The sequence below is a fragment of the Falco cherrug genome, chromosome 9 (assembly GCF_023634085.1).
Source record: "Falco cherrug isolate bFalChe1 chromosome 9, bFalChe1.pri, whole genome shotgun sequence".
In the NCBI taxonomy this organism is placed as follows: Eukaryota; Metazoa; Chordata; class Aves; order Falconiformes; family Falconidae; genus Falco; species Falco cherrug.
The window spans coordinates 26,434,692-26,452,324 of record NC_073705.1 but is presented as its reverse complement, the minus strand read 5'-3'; the positions used below and the strand labels follow the sequence as shown (position 1 = coordinate 26,452,324).

General features: G+C 43.4%; 1 protein-coding gene across 1 annotated transcript; it reads left to right on the top strand.

The window, feature by feature from the left end:
• Nucleotides 1-137: 137 nt before the first annotated feature.
• Nucleotides 138-8,175, top strand: GSTO1 (glutathione S-transferase omega 1). Its single transcript, XM_055719892.1, has 6 exons — nt 138-274; nt 391-499; nt 2,149-2,371; nt 3,662-3,763; nt 5,885-5,991; nt 7,626-8,175. Exons 1-6 carry the CDS (start codon nt 241-243, stop codon nt 7,777-7,779), a joined length of 729 nt encoding a protein of 242 aa, XP_055575867.1. The 5' UTR covers nt 138-240; the 3' UTR covers nt 7,780-8,175.
• Nucleotides 8,176-17,633: the final 9,458 nt, after the last annotated feature.

Here is a 17,633-nt window from a genome sequence, read left to right as displayed (position 1 = left end):
GGACCACCGGCGTGCACCATGCTCCTTCCCGGGCAACCCGAGCTTCCCCCCCCCGAGGGCCACCCACCGGCGGCAGTGCCACCTGGGGGGCGGGCATGGCTCCGCACAGCCCCGCCACAGCGCCGCCGGCCCGCGCTCGCCGGCCCGCGCTGCGCTGAGGGGCGGAGGGTCCCGCCCTGTGGGCGGTGCCGGCGGGGGTGCGGCGGGGCACGGCGCGGCACATCGCCGTAGCGTATCGCCATGGCGGGCGAGCACTCTCGCAGCCTGGGCAAGGGTAAGCCCCGCCGGGCAGGCAGCCGCATCGCCTCAGCGGGGGCGGGCGGCCTGCGCAGGGGGCGCGGGGCTGTGCGCCAGGCGAGTAAGGGCTGTAACGGTCTCCTCTCCCCTCAGGTAGCGCGGCCCCGGGGCCGGTGCCCGAGGGGGTGATCCGGCTGTACAGCATGCGGTTCTGCCCCTTCGCCCAGAGGGCGCGTCTCGTCCTCCGTGCCAAGGGCATCAGGTGAGGCCTCCCGGCGGGCCGGCGCGGCGCCCCTTGCTCCCCTCAGGGCCTGGGGGCTCCACGGGACCGGGGGGGCGGCTCAAGCCTCTCTTCTTCCTTGGGCCTCCAAAATGGTTTTTAACAAAACATCCCTGAAAGAGCTGGCAGAAAAGAGGTGTCTGTGTTGAGTTTGCTGTAAAGCTCGATCTTCTTCAGACTTTATTTTTGGAGAGGGGCCTTGCTGAAGTGGGAAGTAGGCAGGCTGTGTATGAAATACATTATGTAAAGGCCCAATGTAAATCTGTAGGGAAAAACTCCAAGCTGATGGTTTTTTTTTCTCACCTGACATCCGGAATGTTTACAATAACGGCATTTGAACTTGTCCTGGGTAAATGTGACTGGTGCTTTAATGGATGTTGTTGTTAGTTTTGATGTAAGATGCAGTGAAAATCCTGGGAGATTTGAATATGCAGTGTTTCTGTTATACTGTTGCATACTAGCACACAACAGTGAGCAAGCAGCACCTTAAAAATTTGAGGAACATACTGTGTATATATATAACATGTATAAAATTATACAATGTGATGTTTTCTCATTCTTGTGCTGTAGTAAGTTAATGGCATTAAGTACTTGTGTCTGTTTCATTTTCAAGATAGCCATATCATTTCAGTGTTTTTCGATGGGTACTAATGCTTCCTTCAGTTTACAGCTTTAGAGTAACAGGTTTTTCCACCTTTTTCTGGTTCCCACCCAGTCCCAGGCCTGCCAACAGTTTGTTTACCAGCACAGGGCTGCGAGTTCATGTTAGCGCAGTGAATGCTTACCACTCAGTTCTGCTGACAGCAAGATGAGTGTTGTTTTGTTTCTTCTTGGGTCTTCTTTCAAAGGAGTAGGTGCATGGAAACTAGCTCAGTTTAATTCTGTCTTTATTTAGTGTCTTTGAACTGATTGTTGGAGCTGGGACATTTGTTTTAGCATAGTGATTTTGGAGGGGTTTTATGGCTATCTAAATGTGGCAGTCACTTTCTGGTAACTTTTAGTTGTTTTGAAGGTTCAGCTGTATTTAGGAGACCTTTGGGCTTACTAGGAATTTTCTGGGGTCATGCATATAACGCAGCATGTAACTTATGGTTTGTTAATTTAACGTAGGCATATGTCCCATGTATTTTTTTTATCAACTCTATTTGCCTTTCCCTAAACACTTGTTCTGTGTGAGGCCATAGGTGGGGGAGATAGGTAGGTAGGATGCTCTCCTGATTTGCTCTGTGGTGTAATGTCGGGTTAAAGTTTAGCTGCATTTCTTAATTAGAGGGTAGCTTATTTGCAGTCAAATGCTTCTTTCTTAGAAGAACGTGCATGTGATAAGTGCTGCATTCTGAGCTTGACCTTTGTTTTCAGCATGATTATAAAGGCTGCCTATCTTGTGCTTGCAGACTGTCCATACGTCTTTTATTAGTTTAACAAACATCTCATTGTAACTCAGTGCGGATTTTCTCCAGAAAACAGAAGTGCCCCCGGCAGTAATTCTACCTCTCAAATGGCTGGTCCTGCAAAGGACTTCAGTGAAGACAAGGGGGAGCAGGGGAGCAAGGATTCAGCCTCTCAAGTATTGTAGCTATCGAGGTGTAATGACTGAGCCTGTTTAGGTCTTGTTTCTTTTCCTTTTTTAGCTATGAAGTAATCAACATCAATCTGAAGAACAAACCTGACTGGTTCTTTGAGAAGAATCCCTTTGGGCTGGTTCCTGTTCTGGAGACCAGCAAGGGCCAGCTGATTTATGAGTCGCCAATCACTTGCGAATATTTGGATGAAGCATTTCCAGGGAAGAAGCTGATGCCTTCGGACCCGTATGAGCGAGCCTTTCAGAAGATGCTCTTGGAACATTTCTCAAAGGTACTGCATGATCATTGTGGGATTCAGTTTCTTACCTTACCATAGCATCAAGAACTGCAGCTCTGTTGCCAATGCTGCTTTTATGCTTTAAGGCAGGTCTTACGTCTGGGAAAAGCATTCAGATAACTGGAGGGGTTATTTGCGGTCTCTTGCTGTGAGCACCTACAAACCATGGTGTGTCTGAATTGCTCCCTGCGTTTATGTGTGGGGATGGATGCAGGAGAACAGCCAAACTAGTGAAAGTATGTGACTGAGGCAGGATTTTGAGCATCCTACAATAGGGCAAAGGTTAGTAGACCAAACCAGCTGACTGCTTGAGACCTAGGTAGTGACAACTGCTGTATTTTAATCCAAGTCTTTCTGTAGGAAGTGCATTGTGAATGTGGAATGTGAAGAGTGCCTGAGAGAGCCTACAACCATGGGTGAGAGATGTCAGGTGGCTATAGACATGGGACGTATATAAGAAGACTGGTTTTGGCCTTCCGGAGGGGTTGGAGGTGGGCAGCTGTGGCTGACTGGAAGTAACCTCTGTACAAGCATGTGCTTTGAAGGGTATAGGAAGTGAAAGAAGTCAGCTTAGATATAAGGAAGCAATGGAAGATGCAAAGAGATGTGGACAAAAAAGGGGGTAGAAAGGAGTATATATTTACGATAGGTCTTTCTGAATAAGCATGATGAGAAGAGGGTTACAGGGAAGCACGTTGCAAGAACCCAAACATGCACTGAGTGTTGGTTGTATGAATGACATCTTAGAAAAACGTTTGTCTGTGAACATGTGTTAAGTTTGGCCATTGCACAACTTTCTGGTGCTGTATGATAATTTCTCTGGCAGTTACCAAATCAGAAAATGCACAGGTTTGTAGAAGCTTGCATATCCTGGGCTGCCTGTCTCTTTCTTAAAGTACCTTAAGTGTTGATAGTTAAAGTGCATTTGGGTTTCAGAAATGTGTAACTGGGAAAAGAGTACCACTCTGCGCCTTGCTACCTTTTTTTGCTACTTTTTTGGTAAGCGTGTACAAATGGGAAACATGTTCTTTTCATTGTTCTCTTTACTACAAGACTAAAATCCATTAGTATTTGCATTCATTCTTCCTTTAAGCCTTTTCTTACCTTTTCTGAAGTATAAAAGGTTTTTATTAGTAGACTTTCTTTAACTCTATAAAGTTAAAGCTTTTAAGATTTAACTTGCTTCTGGTATCTTAACATCTAACTTAACATTTTAAGCTCTGACTGACTTGCTTGTATTACTGTAATAGGAACATTAAAAACTTTATACTTCCATTTGAATAGATAACGCCCATAGTTTTCAAGTATTTTGTGGCAGTCAAAGATGGTCAGGATGCCACGGCACTGAAAGCAGAGATTGCTGAAAAGTTTGGCAAACTTGAAGAGGTAAGAGTATTTCATGATAATGAGCAGGTTGCCTGTCTTTGTATGATCCCTGTTTTCTTTCGTGCTTTGTCCTTTGGACTGCATCTTTTCTCATTACAGCAAGGAACAATCTTTCAATTTACACCCCCCAGCCTAGGATACACAACAGCACCATTAGCATAAATTCCAAGTAGCTAAACTAAACTTCATCTGTGATGAAGGCTGTGTGTCCTTGTGAAGTTCTTTTTAATTCTAGCTGACTGTTGTTTTAGATATTCTGCTTTAAATGCAAGGAGACCTTGCAGCATGTTCTAAGAGCAAGAGCTGAGGAGTTGGAGCTGCTGTAGAGCATCTGTGCTGTAGCTCTGCTGAAATGAGTGCAGGTACCCTGGTGATGATATAAAATCTTTTTCCTTCCAGAGCTTGTTTTTGTTGGGGTAGGGGGAAGCAGAATGTAATCTGTCACTTGCAAAAATGCAGCCCTGGGCCATGTTCTGCTGCTGGTGGTGTAATGCAACTTTAGCAGAGCTCCAGAAAGTGTCGGGTGGCTTTGATGCCATACTAGTAACAATCTGTGTCAGCAGTTGTTCTCAGCTAGTCTGAACAGCTGTTGGACTTGCCTTTATCATGAACCCATTTCTTCTGTGTCTTTAGTAGCCATGACTAATGCTTGTCTGTCTTGATCAAGAAGCATTCCTCCAGAGTGTTTCTTTTCTGGTGCAAAGCTACCAGTAGCTTTTTAGTACTTTTCCTAGTTCTCCCAACAGCCCTGTGCATTCTGCTTTCTCAGCCCCTCGAGTTGCCAAAGTAAAATTGTTTTCAGGGTAGTCTTGTCTGTCTGATCAGGCTGATGCTAGAGTAGTGCAGATGACAAATGAGTTGTTGGGGGAAGCTATGTGTGTTTCACATCAGTGAAATACAGATCTAACAAACATTAAGGAAGAATTAACCTTCCTGCTTTATTAATGCTGTGAAGTACTTGCTGCTCCTTCAGTGTCAGTGTCTATTTTGCTATACCCTGAAGGGCTTTGCAGCATCAGCTGAAGGTCGGCTGAGGATGGGAGGAAGGAACAGAGCCATTCAAACTTCACTCAGCCTACTGCGAGAGATACTCAAGAAGGGAGGTGTTTTCAAACGCGTTTGTTTAGTTTGCTGCTATACGGCAGAGGGAGCTGTGTTCCCATCTCTGCAACTGTGCAACTGCTGGGTTACATTCTGCCAGAGGCCTGGGAATTCAAAGAGCTTGATGCTTCCTGAAGGACTGCTTTAAAATTTCTGCTAGATCGTGGGGATTAGGGGACAGGGTGTAAATGCCATAGGAGTATAGTGTTGTGTGTCCAAAAAGACAGATTTGTAAGGTCTCTCAACTTCTACCTCTAAAATGCCAAAGTGCCTGAAAACAGAGGAGCTAGTTTTATGACAGAAGAGACCAGGCTCTGGAGGATCCTTGAAGGATGTTAAATTTGAATGACCACGGCACTTGAAATGTATCAGAAACATAAATGTGACAGGAGAACTTGCTGCATTCTTTGTGGCCCTGCTTTCTATGCTGAGCTGTGGGGAACTCATTTTGGTGTATGTGTGTGTTATTCTTGCTTTCTGTTCCCTGTGCTCCTGGAATCAAAGCCAGCTCTAGCTGTAATGTTAGAAATGCTTTCCTGATACCACTTGGCCTCGAGTGCCATGGGAAAAGTCCCTGCTAAAATGGAGTTCTAATTTACCTGGATGTTAAATTTAGCTAGATTTATTGCTCAAGAAATGCATGTGTATTGTTACGTTTGATTAGTCTGTGCTGTTAATGCTTTTTGACAGGTAAGAAATCATGAACTGACAGATTGTGAGAGCTAAATTCCTTTTTGTTTGTGCAAAGACTGCAGCCTCACTAGTGATTAATATTTTTTGACAGTTTTTGAACCTCTGGAGAAGAGCTGAACTGACAGTGTATGAAATAGTTAAGGTTGATACTGCAGCTGGTTTACTGACTAGCTCTGACTCCCCAGATATTGCATGCACAGGAGAAATGTGCTGTATCTCCATTATTTGCTGTCTGATCCCTTCAGTATGCCTGCATTCCATTACAGCTTTTTGTTAGTGTTCTGTTGTGGTAATTTTCCTTCTGAGGGCAATTATCATCTCTCACAGATTCTGTCCAAACGCAACACTGTGTTTTACGGTGGGGACTCAATCTCCATGCTTGACTACATGATCTGGCCATGGTTTGAACGTCTGGAACCATTCCAGCTGAAGGAGTGAGTACCTTGCCTAGCTTCTAGTGTGTACTGAAGTGCCTCAACATAAATATTCTTTGCATACACTTTGCAGCAGTGGGCCACTCTTGGGAGCTGCTGAAGAAAGTTTGTATTGTGTAACAGTTTGGGGGAAGCATCTTCTCAAAGAGATGAGTTGTTCAGGGATCTTCTGTAAACAAACTTTCTTTCACCAGGCCTGTTTTCCTGTGAAATAGTTTTGACAGATCTGGAAGAAGTGGTCAAAGTACAGGACTTCCCATTCCTAACATCATAAATGAAAATGATCTTTGTTTGAAGGGGATGGAGTTGTGGAGGCCTAGATTCAAAGTTCTTGGTCCAAAACTTAAGAGTTGAAATGCAGTCTTCTGCTTCTTTTTGGAAATCCTAGTTGACAAAGGAGAGTGATGTTGTTTTGAAATGGGTGAACTGTTACCCTATCTTGCTGTAGCTAATAGATTTGTCCCTCTTGTAATAGCATTTTTTTAATATATAAACAAATGTATTGGTCTGTTATATCCTTAAACAGATCCAGTTACCATGGTATTGCATTAATATGTAGGGAAATGGTATCAAAGGAGAACTATTTTATAGCTGGCTTAGAACTGGACTAAAGAGTCAGCTTGTATGAGGAGGTGGGTAATAAAAGCATAAGATGAGTATAGAACAGTTAGTATTACCCTGGTGCCTGAACCATTCTTGAAGAACAAGAAAGACACATGGAATTTTTACCATTGAAACTCTGGGATGCTGTAAAATGAGAACGATACTGATGGATGGCTGACCTACTTTGTCTCCTGGAAGGGGAAATATTACAAGCAATATAGGAGCATAAGTCCAGAGTCATTAAGGTATCTGAATGACTGAGGATCTGAGCCATTGTATGTTAAGATGCTTTGTGGGTAAGGGTTAGGAGTTACCTGGCAAGCTATGCATCAACTTGGGAGTTGGAAACTGTAATGCAAAGTACTTTGGTCAGTCTGCTAGAAGAGAATGAAAATAACAATTTAAACTTTTAAACTTTGTTTGCCACGCAGTGGTCTTGGTGATTTTTTTTTTTTTCAAATGTGTCTGTGTGGGTTTGTGGATTTAGTCTGTTAGTCAAATCCTCGGTTTCCTCAATAGGCTGTGTGCATTTTCAGCTGCTGGGTTGCAGGGTAGTGACAAACGGCACAGCTTGTCTTGGTATGCAAGAGAGAGAAGTTGGTGGGTTGTGCAGAACTCAACCGCTGCACACAGCATTTGCTTCAAGAATTGCCATTAACAAGGCATTCCGGAGGGAAGCAGTGGTGCACAAGCCTCTGCCTCAACTCAGAGCAGATGATAATTAAGAGCCGTGTCTTGCAGCAGGGGTAATGTAAGTAAAAACATGCTGGTATCTGGCACAGTAAGTGCTTGTTTGTGTTTTTACTCAGCTTTGCAGTGCACAAGCTCTGTAAGAACTCTTTCACTTTGCAAATGGTAGTCTGTCTTCTGTGATCTGATACGTATTTCCATCACGTGCTCTGAGCTGAACATTATTCTGGGAGGGAGAAAGCAAAACAAGCAGTAAAATAGAACCACACAAGTGGGTTTGTTTCCTTGATGCCCTCCACATTTCCCGTTTGCATTACTCAGTCTCTTTCCTTTTCCCATAGCTCTTTGAGTCACACCCCCAAGCTCCAACGCTGGATGGAGGCCATGAAGGAGGACCCTGCTGTCAAGGCTACAATGACTGACCCACAGATATTCAAGGATTACCTTGAGCTCTATCTGAAGAACAACCCTGAGGCATGTGATTATGGGCTCTGAGGTGCCAGTAGGCACATGCTTGCTGAAGTGCCAGTGCTTCTTTTCAGTGTGAGCTGTGGGGATGTAGTGTAATTTGGTATGGGTTCTTCTGTGTTTGCGTTTCATAACGGGGAATAAATCTATGCTGGAAAGGCTAAGAAGCTGCCTGTGAACTCCATTCCTTCCTGTCAGGAGGAGGATGTGCTGGCTTCAGGCAGGAGATAGAAAGTCATTGTTGGCCATGTATATTGCATGAAGGAAAAATGTTGGCTTTACTCAGAGGTGATGGTCTGTTATCTCTGGCCTTTTTGCAGGCATTGTGGTGGGCACTTCCTGAGCTAACTCTGTTACTTGGTTTAAAAATTGTGATACTGGTGTCCTGAAAATAAATAAAAAGCAGACACTGTTGTCTTTAAATGTAGTTTTTCTTTTGTCTTTCCAGGCAGCTGTTAGTCGCTGGACTGGTTGTGCAGAGAGGAATGAGGCATTGTGAAGGCTAAAACAGATAGTGTGGTCTCTGAAATTAAGATGTGGTAACCTAGTCTAAACTGTCCTCCTCTTTAAACAGTGCTATTGCTAAACCACTGAACTTGCAACCTACCCCCTTATCCCTGCTGAAATCATGTTTGTAGGGACCATCTAGTAATGGCGTCCAGTTTGAGCTAGATATGCTAAGGGGGAGTGTGTGGTTATAATCCTTCTCTGCCCTTCTGAAATAGGGTTGTGTTTATTCTAGGTCCTAAGATGGATTAGGGAGTAAACCCAGCAGAAGCACATTTATTTTCTGTTCCGCTCCAGAACTCAAAGCATTGGTATACATGTCAAGATGTAGGTGAAATCGGAGAACTGAAGTAGGAGGAGTTCAGTCAGAGCATTATGTACTGGTGGTGTCTTGCTGCTGGTGAAGGAATGAAAATGTTCTGTTCCAGCAGGTAAATGGCAGGATCAGAGCATTGCAGTTGGACATCTTTTGAAGCTATCCTTATGCTAATATAGCAGAGTAGGGACAAGATTATTTGAATTAAAAGTAGACACAGGAAAGACTTCTTCCTCTCTCTTTTTTTTTTTCTTTTTTCGTTTTGTTCTCTCTGCATAGAGGATCTAAAGAATTATGCCCCATTCTGATGTTGCTTAGCTGTATATGTCTTTCTCTCGCAGACCACTAACAACACAAACTAGCCATAATTCCAGGGAATAAGCATGCAGAAAGAAATAAGGCAAAGCAGCATGTTCAGGGACAGGACTGTGGTTCCTGTGGTGCTGAGGCAGTTTTCATGAGATGCACAAGGCTGTTCTTATCCGTCTCCCACTGCAGTGAGGTAAGGTAGTATAGAAGAAGGTGGTGGTTCATGGTTTTCCTGGTAATTGAGGCACCGAGTGTTTTGGAGCTGTTCTGGAGGAAAACTGGACTAATACTACTACTTTTAACATGTTCTACCCCAGCACGCTAACCCTGAGGAGGTGCATGCTTGTGTAATGTCAAGTAGGAAAGCAGGTATGAAAGATGGATTTGATGAGGAAAAAGAATTAGCAGGAGCTTGGTCTGTCAGCTTGTGGCTATTAGAAGGGATTGTTTATGCTCTTACTAGTTTTAATTCAAACTATGCAGCTTTTCCCCTCCTGTTTATCTTTGTGGCTTTTAAACACATCTGGCACTACTTAAAGAAATACTAATTACTTTGCTGTTCCTTCCAGAATGCTGATGTTCTTTAAAAATCTTTCCAATCCCAATGTGATGCTTATACATGTTTCATAGAGAACCCAGAGGAAGCATAAAGCTGTGAGGTGTGTTGTCAAATGTGCATCTAGGCTGTTTCATTAGTCGAAACCAGGGTTTGAGCTTTATGAAACTACTGTCCCTGAAATGGTGTTGCTGGGATCTCAGTGGCAAACTTCCAAGGATTAACTGCAGAAGATTTTGGTTTTATTAGCTGCTCTGCTTTCTGTAGGGCTTGTTAAAGCTGTTAGTATAGTTGGCTTCCACAAACATGCTGGGAATATGTCGCAGTTTGCATCAGGTATTATTGGACACTAGTGGAAGATGTGACATTAGGGAGATCCAATAATGTGTTAAGAGCAGAGGCTGGCATCCAAAACCCGAACTGGTTAGGGCCAGGCCGTGGTAACCCAGAGACTGAACAGAAAGATATGCTCTCCCTATCTTTAGTGGCTGTAGGGTGTACTACTATAAACATGCTACTTCAGCAAAAAAGTAAAATGCAATATTCTGCCTTATAATTTACTATTAAATATCAGTGTTCTAAATCGCAAGGCAGACAGCTGGGGTCCTGAACTCATTACAGCACACCAAGAAATGCAGGCCTCAGGCAAAGTGTTTTTAATGTGGCAGTGAATATGCAACACTTTGGCCCAGCCTTCAAAGGAAAGGAAAAGTTAGGTGGAATTGAGTGGCTTTCTCCTTTCAGGAGGGATGCCTGTGAAGGATACATCCTATTAAGGAGGCCAAGAAAAGAAAACTACTATCTTCAGTTTTGGTCAACAGAGGAAAAAATGTAAGTCAATAATAAAAAGATCAAGCAGATAAAAAGCTTAACCCTTTGGTCAGAGCTCTCCTTAAAACCTGTGGATCAGATTGTACAGCATGTACTGTATTTACTTACCTTCTACTCCATATTTTGCCCTTGAAAGTTGTTGGTGGTGCTAATTGCTTTTACGAACAATGTTGATTATTTTTTTTTGTGCCCTGTCATTGTACCATGAAATATAACTGCTCTCAGCATAGGTTAAAAAAGAAAAAAGTGTTAAGCAAAAAAGGACAGAGTATGTCTTGTAAAAATAGTGAGTTTAGGAACATGATGGGTAGATACTTCAGATTAGGAAGGCATTGTGCCTCCTTCTGCCCTGCATTTGTAGCATGGCCCTATACTTTTACTGATGTCTTGAGATGGTTGTTACGTGCCATAATGCAAGATGTGGTCCAGCCTCTTGTTCTTCATAGTCATTATAGGACCCCTTATATTGAAACTTAAGAGCAAGGTAGAAGGGAGACAAGATGGAAGGAGGGATGGGGATCCCAGGCTATCATATCTGGGGAGGTTTAATGAGTTTTGGATAAGTTGAGTGGGAACTTGGGTGAATGGGACTGTGGCTATGATAGAAGGTTCTTGCTTTAGAAATTGAGGGAAGTGTTCAGGGATGTGTTAGAAGGGTCTGTGGTTCTTGTGGTGGAAGTAGTAGTAACTGGAGATACTGGTTTGAAAAAGTCTCAAATGTCACATACTAGGGACACCTGAAACACTTGTGTGAGCTCCATACAGATGCCTGTGGCTTTGTTGCTTTTTCTAATCAATTAAAAAGGAACAGGAAATCTTGGCTTCTTGCTGTGTTTCAATTAGTCTCAGCTTCTTGCCATACTTCATTTAACAGCCGTCTGTCCTGCTCGTCAGAGGTGCCTGGCTGTGTGTGACTGCATGTGCTAGGCACGTGTTGTTGGCACAGTGTTACATCTCCTGGCCCCAGTCTCCCCAGTTTTTCAGTGTCCTGGTATCTATAATGTTCACTTGCATTATCAAGGTTTTAAGAACTGGATGTTTCTTGTTCTCCCTCCTTTCTCTGCTAGTAGCCCAATTATTTCACCACTGTTCCTTGGACACTGATTTCACTTGGGAATTGTTGATAAAAAATATAGTCTCTCTATGGTCATGAGTTTGAATGCAATTTTACTAAATCGTCCCCAATTTCTATAAAACGGAAGCAGTCTTTTCCACTGTTGGTCCAAAGCCAACAGGGATGGCAGTTGCTGATGTATCAGAGCAAATTAGTAATGCCATGTGATGTTACGGTTTTTCCCTCCTAAAATTTGTTAAAACAGGACTTTTAAAACTTATCTGTGAGATACAGCTGTGTCTAAGGTGGAGGGTGACAGCTGTTCAGCAGTGTGCAGTCACAGCGTATCTGAGTCCATGAGGTAGGTAGAATGCAGCTCCTGTTAATGGACCAATGTACCAAGCCTGTTCCGTGCCTTTCACAGCCATCTGATGCACGGGAGGCACTCTGTGAGAACTAGAGCATGTGCTGCAGGTTTGCATCTTGGAACCACTGCTCTTGGCAAACCTGATGGAAAAAGCCATCTCTCCAGGGGAAATGGAGCTAAGAAAAAGGGCACGGAACAGCCACAAGCTGAGCAGGGCTCAGGCAGTGTTTCCTGTAAGCTGCAGTTTACACAAGTCACCTATGTGGCTGCACAACAAAGGCATAGCAGGGCTGGGGGAAAGGGAGGAAAAACCTGTCAACTTCAGCATTCCTGATGAATCAAATGAGGACCAACAGTGAGACGTTAGGGCTTGATGCTGCCCCTCCCACAGTTCTGCATACATTCCCATTTCCCCAAAGGATGGTTTTGTTGTGCCTTTCCTCCTGTCACTAAAACCATCCTCAGAAGGGAGCTCTAAACAAGAATGCACTCTGGGCCAATCCACAGGTTGGAGTGTGGCTGTGTTTCTTGGTTTTTTTTTTTCTCCTCTACATTTATCACACAGCTCTCTTCTGTGCTTGTTTAGGCTTGGAAGCAGAGTCTGTCTCCTCTTACTTGTAATAGCTAAGGCATGGTGATTCTCCTGTGGGAAAACAGGCTGTTTCTCCTTGTGGGAAGATAGCTTGGATATAACCAATGTCTTAACCCACAGGCTTGGTGCCTCAGTTTCTGTTTGTATGCTTTATGTAGCTGGGCTGTGTTGTGCTGGTGTATCTGCTCTGGATCAAACTTTTCACCTCCAAAGCTATGCTAGGTGTGGCTCTGGCAGGAGAGAGTTGTTGTGGGGCCATTGTTAGAAACCTGTATGTGGACAAGTCTTGCTTTTCTCTAGTTTTGCGTGCAGGAGATTCATAATACTGACATGATGTCATAACCCTGAAGGTGAACTGAACTGGCAGGAATATCGTGCTGACAGTGCAGAACACCTCTGTTCCATGGGAACACTTGTGTGACGGAGGCCAGGCAGAGCCACTATGCATCACTTGTGCTTACAGTCATGGGAACCGTCCAGGGCTGCTCTGCCCTGCCTGGTGTGAGCTGGCAGGCGTGAGACCTGGAACATGTTAGCAAATTATGTACTGTCTCCCTGTGGATTTGGGAAATCCCTCTGTGCTGTTTGATTCCCAGCAGAGGGCTAGAGAGCAAGACTGAAGTTTAGGAGCAATATAATGGATTTCTGCCTTGATGCACCTGGGGAGGTGAAACTGATGAGTCAGGCTGTGAACAATGTAGTTTACTGATCCCGGTTCTGCCTAGCTCTGCCTGCTGGGCCTGTATTATACTGTGTTGGATCCTGAATGTTAGATTGTTTGCAGAAAGGTGCCCAACTGAGATTCCAATGATGCTGTTGTGGCACTTCTGGAAAGCAGCACAATACAGACAAATTTAATCTTGGCTCCTTACACATGGTAGAATCTTTGCTAAGTTGAGACTATTAATGGCTGTGAGTCTGCTGGTGGGTTTGAAGATGGTTTCACATCTGAAATTGGCTCGTTTCCCTGCAAAGCACCTAGGACACTTAAGAACTTCATTGAGGTTTTAATCTTCATTCTTTTTGCACAGTTTTTAAAATGGTGCCACAGTCAGACATTTAAAAAGTGCTCAAATGCCTAACCAGTTAAGCTGTATTTTCACTTCAGTACCTCCTGCATGTCCACCTCGGAGCAGATCAATAAAGCTGAGATTTTATATAAATAATCAGTAAAGCTGAAGATCTACCTTCAAGACAGAAATTGCTGACTCTGTTTTTGTTTTTTTTTCTTCTCTAACACTTCAGATAAGCTCTGGATTTAGCTAGACATTCATAATCTCTTAAAAACTCAATGCTTTTATTCAAAAGCAGTACCTCTGCAAACAATGACTGAAAAGCTTTGCTCTATAGAGTCCCTCAAGCTTTTGCAGCCAGAGATTTTGCTTCTAGCAGCTGAGGAGTCCAAGATGACACTCCTAAATATAACGTAACTAGAAAGTGAAGTTTCTTTGAAAGAGCACTGTAACATTAGTTGATCCACAGCGTGGGCTTGTTCAGATTTCTGGTTTGGGAGAAGACTTGTCCAATAGATATGATAGGAATATCTGTTTGTTTGCTGCCTTCATCTTCTCTCAAGGCTCCTCTACAAAGTTGTGTGGATCATTTTGAGAGTTGCAGAAATAACATAACCCTGTTTCCTCACCACCTATTTCTTCAGGTCTAGGAATGCGTAAGTATCAACTCCCTTTTACTACACTGAGGACACCTGAAAAGATCTGTGTGCTTTCTCAGTGTTACTAGAGTTTCTGCTCTTTATCCATCTGCTTGCCTAAAATTTGTTGGAGCTGAGTGTCTCTGAGGTCTCTACAGATCTGTCAAATTTAGTTAAAGTTGTATGGATTCAAAAGTTACTTGGCAGGAGATGAAGGGATAGACCCTCCTCTTCCTCCCCCCCATATGCATGAACACACTGACTGCATAGGAAGCTGGCTAAAAATAACCTAGTTTGTTGCCGCAATGTGAATGCCTTTTAGAAAAAGGCAGGACTGCTTCAAAATTTACCTGGAAGGGGTACAACAGCTCAAATGTTTGGTTGGAGCTGCTGAACCAATACCCTGAGAATCCTCTTTCCAAACAAACACATCCCAGATAAATACAAGACACATATCTGATACTGTGCTAGTGGCACTTGGTGACAGACTTGAGTTAGCTTTTAGATCTGCAAGTGAAGAACCATAACGCAGTTGAGCAGAGACAATGAAACCTGCTCAGATAGTGGGCAAATCCTGAGCAGTATCACATTGAGACCCATGCTCCCAGCTTGACTGCTAGTGGTACCTGACCAAATTAATGTTAGCATTCCTGTAGGTTTACCATGTCCTCTGAGGTTGCTCTTGCTTTTTTGATAACAGACATTTCTGCCTACTTGAAATAAAGGAGATTCTGCCCTTGCTGGTGGATATTCCTTGAGTGGTATAAAGTCATCAGATAAATTATTAGCTGCAGATTACTCTGCTGCCTTTACTGTCCTGCCTGTCTCTCTGGATGACTTAATGCTTGAAAAGTGCTAATTTGTATCAACGCAAATATCACCCTGATTTGCATAGTAGCAAAACAACATTGTGCTGAGTTGGGAAACACAAATGCATTCCTGTGTGGAATGAACAATTTTTTCGAAGGTCTGCAGATCTTTAGTATTAGCCACACATCAGAATTATGTATCTGATTACCATGAAGGGTGTGAGATACAGAGGTGTTTCATATCAAATCTGTAAGACCTGCCCAATATATCAGTTACATATCCAGTCAGCGCATAAAAGGAGGTCTTTTTCTTACGCTTGTGGAAAAGGCTGCTTATTGCATTTGCAAGTGTTACCTGTCCACTGAGGTCTGTTACCATGCTGGGGGACCAGGGATGCAGATGACCTGCATTCATGAGCTTTCCGTGACCTTTCTGAGTTTTCCCAGAATCGGGTATCGCACAGAGGTAACTTCATTTAAATCTTAAATGCCATGGGGAAACCTGTGTAGAAAGAGGAGGACCAGGCTGTAGCAAGTACAGTAGCTCATCACGCTGGAGAGATGTGCTACAGAGATCTGTGCTAGTACATTCATCTAAACGCTGACATGACTCAGCTTGGGCCTGTTGGCCGGACAGTCTGCCAGAGAGCTCCTAGTAGATAGCAAGCAGCTGAAACACCCCCAGTCTGAAAGAACTAATCTGAGAGAGGTTTCTACCCCTCAGTGGGTTTCGAGAGGGTTAATGATGACCTTCAGTGAACTCAGATGTTTTAGGAATTTTTGGAAACTGAAAAAACGCTGAACTGTGTTTGAAAACCTTCATTAAAATAAAAAGTTTCACAGTTAACCTGCCAGTCTCATGTTCTTTTATTTGATCTATTTCCAAATTTCCAGCATTTGAAATGCTGGTTTGAAGTTTTCAGATGAAGCAGCAGTCAATGCCCAATGTCACAGCAACTTTACAGGGCCACAGAATAATAGACAGTTACTGTGACTTGTGAGTTTATAGCTTAGAGACACAGATGTAAACCGGCAAAGTCTTTATTTTAAAGTGTTACAAGGAGACTTTATAGGAAGCTTTTAATGACCAGACGAGGAGTTTTATTGGACAATAAGGGAGCAGGAGGTAAATGTTACTTGCATTCTTGCCACAAAAGAGAAGTTGTAATAGCCTAAAACCTCTCCCCATAATTGTTGAGTGAGCTTCTGCCATCTGAAACATTTAAACAACATATGGGTATTGGAAGCAAAAATGCCCAGGTCTTTAGTCTGTTTATCTACTAAACTAGGGCAGCAGAGATACTCACTCTGCTATGTGTTAGCTGTTTTAATCTTGCGCTCACCCTCCCACATAGGCCTGACAGCATCAGAAGCCAGGAGCTACTTGAGTTTTTCTGGCATGTGATAGACTTGATTTGCTTTGTGTAGCTTCCTCATATTCAGCTGTTTATTCTCCACATGCTGAAAAAATGTCAAAAGTACACCACTACCAAATCATCTCTCTTCTCAGGGATCATTTTAAAGTGGTAATAAAAACTGAGATTAGAGATGTCTCTAGCTGGAATAGAGTGCTGCTTCCTAAATCTTTTTTTGGTGAAGTTTCTCCTGGGAGTTTTGATTTTAGAAGAGATTAAGTATTTAAGAGAGAGAGACCTGGAATATGATGTAGGGCAGTTAACCATGCAGCAGCAGCAGGGGAATGGCTGGTATGCATCCAGTTTCCAGGTCCACAACAGAGGGCTTTCAGTCCGCAAACCCTATACTGTGCTGGTGGAGTACAGTCGTTAATAAAAGGCAGCTCCTTTTTATAAATACAGCAGCAAGTGAAAGGCAATTGTATATTGATGAGACTGAGAGGACAAGCCCAAGAGGTTTACTTTCAGTTCAAGTTCACATGCTCATTAGCCAAGCTTGGAGTGATCTGTCCCTTTGCTGGAGGAGTGAAGGACTTCCCAGGACAGTGACTTTACACACCAACCAAGCATAAACAGATAGCTGTGTCCAAGTGCACTAGCTAAATCTCCAGCCATAAAGCGCACATTTAAGGTTTGCGCTGCAGAGTGGTTGTTACCTCAGGAGCTTTTGTCCATCTCTAGGAATATTGTCTACAGGTGCAGAAGGCACATTTATGTACTGCAGCGTTGCCGTAATTGTATGCCAAAACTCTAGGCTGCTAGGCTTGATGAAAGCTAGCACGTTGGAATCAGGGCTTTAAAAAGGCCTGAAAACAAGGAAAACACAAAAATTTGTATCTTTGAAGAAAGAATCTAGATCAGAGCCTAGAGGAAAACTGTTTTACTACGAGGAGGCCAAAACCAATCTCTAGTGGCTGGGGTTGGCCTGTCTCTGCATCTGTCTGCCCTGTGCCAGATAATACTGTAGTAATGGGCATAGCATGGACCAAAAACCTGCCAATTGCCCTTCTGAAAAAGTCTTTTATATTGACATTCCCCCTTCTGTTACCTAGCAATACAGAAGGAGTAAATGAGGAAAAGAAAAAAAAAAATGCTCCAGGAGATCAGCAGCTCTATGGAGAAAATGTTGCTGAGCTTGCCAGACAGCTTTAAAGCATGGTGGGCTTTTTTTTTTTTTTGTGTGTGTGTTTTGCTTTAAATAACGAAGTTGCACTAAAGCAGCCAGAACTGCTGATGAACTTGGGCTATGGAACTCGCTTTACCACAGTGTGTGGCTGATCCTAGGGAAATTCTAACTCCTGGCTAGGTAGACTTGTGCTGCAACTCTTAAGCCAGCTGCTTCTCAGACCTGTTCAATACTGATTCAAGCCCCAGTGATCACTGGAAGGCAGAGTTATTAATTAAAGGTGTGCAGAGCATTCTGTGGGGCTGGAAGACATGTCACCACAGTGGTGGTTTTATTATATGAATTCAT

Coding starts and splice junctions, on each gene's coding strand:
- GSTO1 (XM_055719892.1), top strand. CDS start 241: ATGGCGGGCGAGCACTCTCGCAGCCTGGGCAAGG. Junction 2,372..3,661: donor TCTTGGAACATTTCTCAAAG/GTACTGCATGAT, acceptor CCATTTGAATAG/ATAACGCCCATAGTTTTCAA. Junction 3,764..5,884: donor AGTTTGGCAAACTTGAAGAG/GTAAGAGTATTT, acceptor CATCTCTCACAG/ATTCTGTCCAAACGCAACAC.